This window comes from Mandrillus leucophaeus, unplaced genomic scaffold (genome assembly GCF_000951045.1).
Source record: "Mandrillus leucophaeus isolate KB7577 unplaced genomic scaffold, Mleu.le_1.0 Scaffold254, whole genome shotgun sequence".
NCBI classification, from domain to species: domain Eukaryota; kingdom Metazoa; phylum Chordata; class Mammalia; order Primates; family Cercopithecidae; genus Mandrillus; species Mandrillus leucophaeus.
In genome coordinates, this window is record NW_012102632.1 from 3,526,693 (window position 1) to 3,528,171 (window position 1,479).

Consider the following 1,479-nt stretch of genomic DNA (forward strand, 5'->3'; position numbering starts at 1 on the left):
GCTCCCGGCTCGCCCCGCAGCCCGCGCGCCCTCCCGGTTGCAGCATGCGGGCGCTGTGACGTTCTCGGATAAATGCCGTGTAACTGTGTAGGCGAATGAGAGCTAAAAATAAGAACGGAAAATCTATCATTAAGGTATCATTGCGCCAGCGCAGCTATTTGAAGGCTCCCATGGTCCCCGGCGCCTGCGTTTGAAGCCCGCCTTCAGGCTTTGGGGGGTATTTGCAGAAAACTCCCAGCAGCGGCTCGCCAACCAGACCTCAGGGTGCAGGGCGGGTGGCGCCAGTAATTATGGCAACTCTCAAAATAAAATAATACAAAATAAAGTAACCAACGTTCACCAACCACCACCCCATCTCACCCCCAGTACTGTCCTCAGGTAGCTGGGGAAGCCGCCGGGAGTGCGGCCGGATGCTGGAATTCAGTGTGACCCGGCTGACTATGCAAAGACTAGGACTGGACGCTTTTGCAGCTCTATTTCACCACCCACCTTCTTCCTTCCACCTTGTATTAGAAATAAAGCAGGGGATGGGGGAGCCTTTGGAGGAGAAAATGACAACTGGCATTTAACCCCAGGTCTACAGTGAGCCGCGGTGGGGCGCAAAGACGCAAACTCCCTGGTTGGCTAGCCTCCGGGGTCCCATTGGGTTAAACGAAAATTGATCTGATTTGCTTTTTAACATCCGAAGGAGAGAAGGGGAGATGAGGGGAGGGAGGACAGGGTTTGTGTGTGTGCGTGTGCGCGTGTGTGTCTGGGGAGGGGGAGGACGCGCCAAGGTGCTGCCTGCGCGCGGCTCTGCGCCTTGGCGGGGCTGCGTGCGTGTGTCTCTGTCCGCGCTGCTGAAACGGGCTCTTCGAGGGATCGGCGTCACATGACTCCGCCTGCCCCTCGCCAGCGCGCAGATCGCCAGTCCCTCAGTTTGCCCGGCGCCGGAGGAGGGTCGGGCGGGATCTTCCGGGCACTGGGGCTGTGCGGAGCGGAGAAGAGGTTCCAGCGGAGAATAGTATATCTGGTTCAAGAAGCCGCGGCTCGGCGCCAGATCCTGGAGTGTAGATATTTGGGGGGAGGGGAGAGCGAGGGAGCGAGCGAGCGAGCGCCAGAGAGAGGCAGCGCGCAGCGCGCACGGACGGGGAGCTGCTGCGCGGAGAAGATGTAAGCGCGTGGGGTCTCGCTGGCCTCTGAGCACCATGCAGAAGGGGATCCGGCTGAACGATGGCCACGTCGCGTCTCTGGGACTGCTGGCGCGCAAAGACGGCACGCGCAAAGGCTACCTGAGTAAGCGGAGTTCAGACAACACAAAATGGCAAACCAAGTGGTTCGCGCTGCTACAGAACCTGCTCTTCTACTTCGAGAGCGACTCGAGCTCGCGGCCCTCGGGGCTTTACCTGCTGGAGGGCTGCGTCTGCGACCGCGCGCCCTCCCCCAAGCCGGCGCTGTCGGCCAAGGAGCCTCTGGAGAAACAGGTGAGGCGAGCGTCGC

At 60.5% G+C, this 1,479-nt stretch overlaps 1 protein-coding gene across 2 annotated transcripts in view; it reads left to right on the top strand.

The window, feature by feature from the left end:
• Positions 1-815: 815 nt before the first annotated feature.
• Positions 816-1,479, top strand: part of RASGRF1 (Ras protein-specific guanine nucleotide-releasing factor 1) — a 170,229-nt gene continuing 169,565 nt past the window's right edge. For both annotated transcript variants that reach the window (XM_011983718.1, XM_011983719.1), the window contains exon 1: positions 816-1,463. In XM_011983718.1, the coding sequence (XP_011839108.1) occupies positions 1,188-1,463 (276 nt within the window). In that variant the 5' untranslated portion in view covers positions 816-1,187. The remainder of the gene's footprint in view (positions 1,464-1,479) is intronic.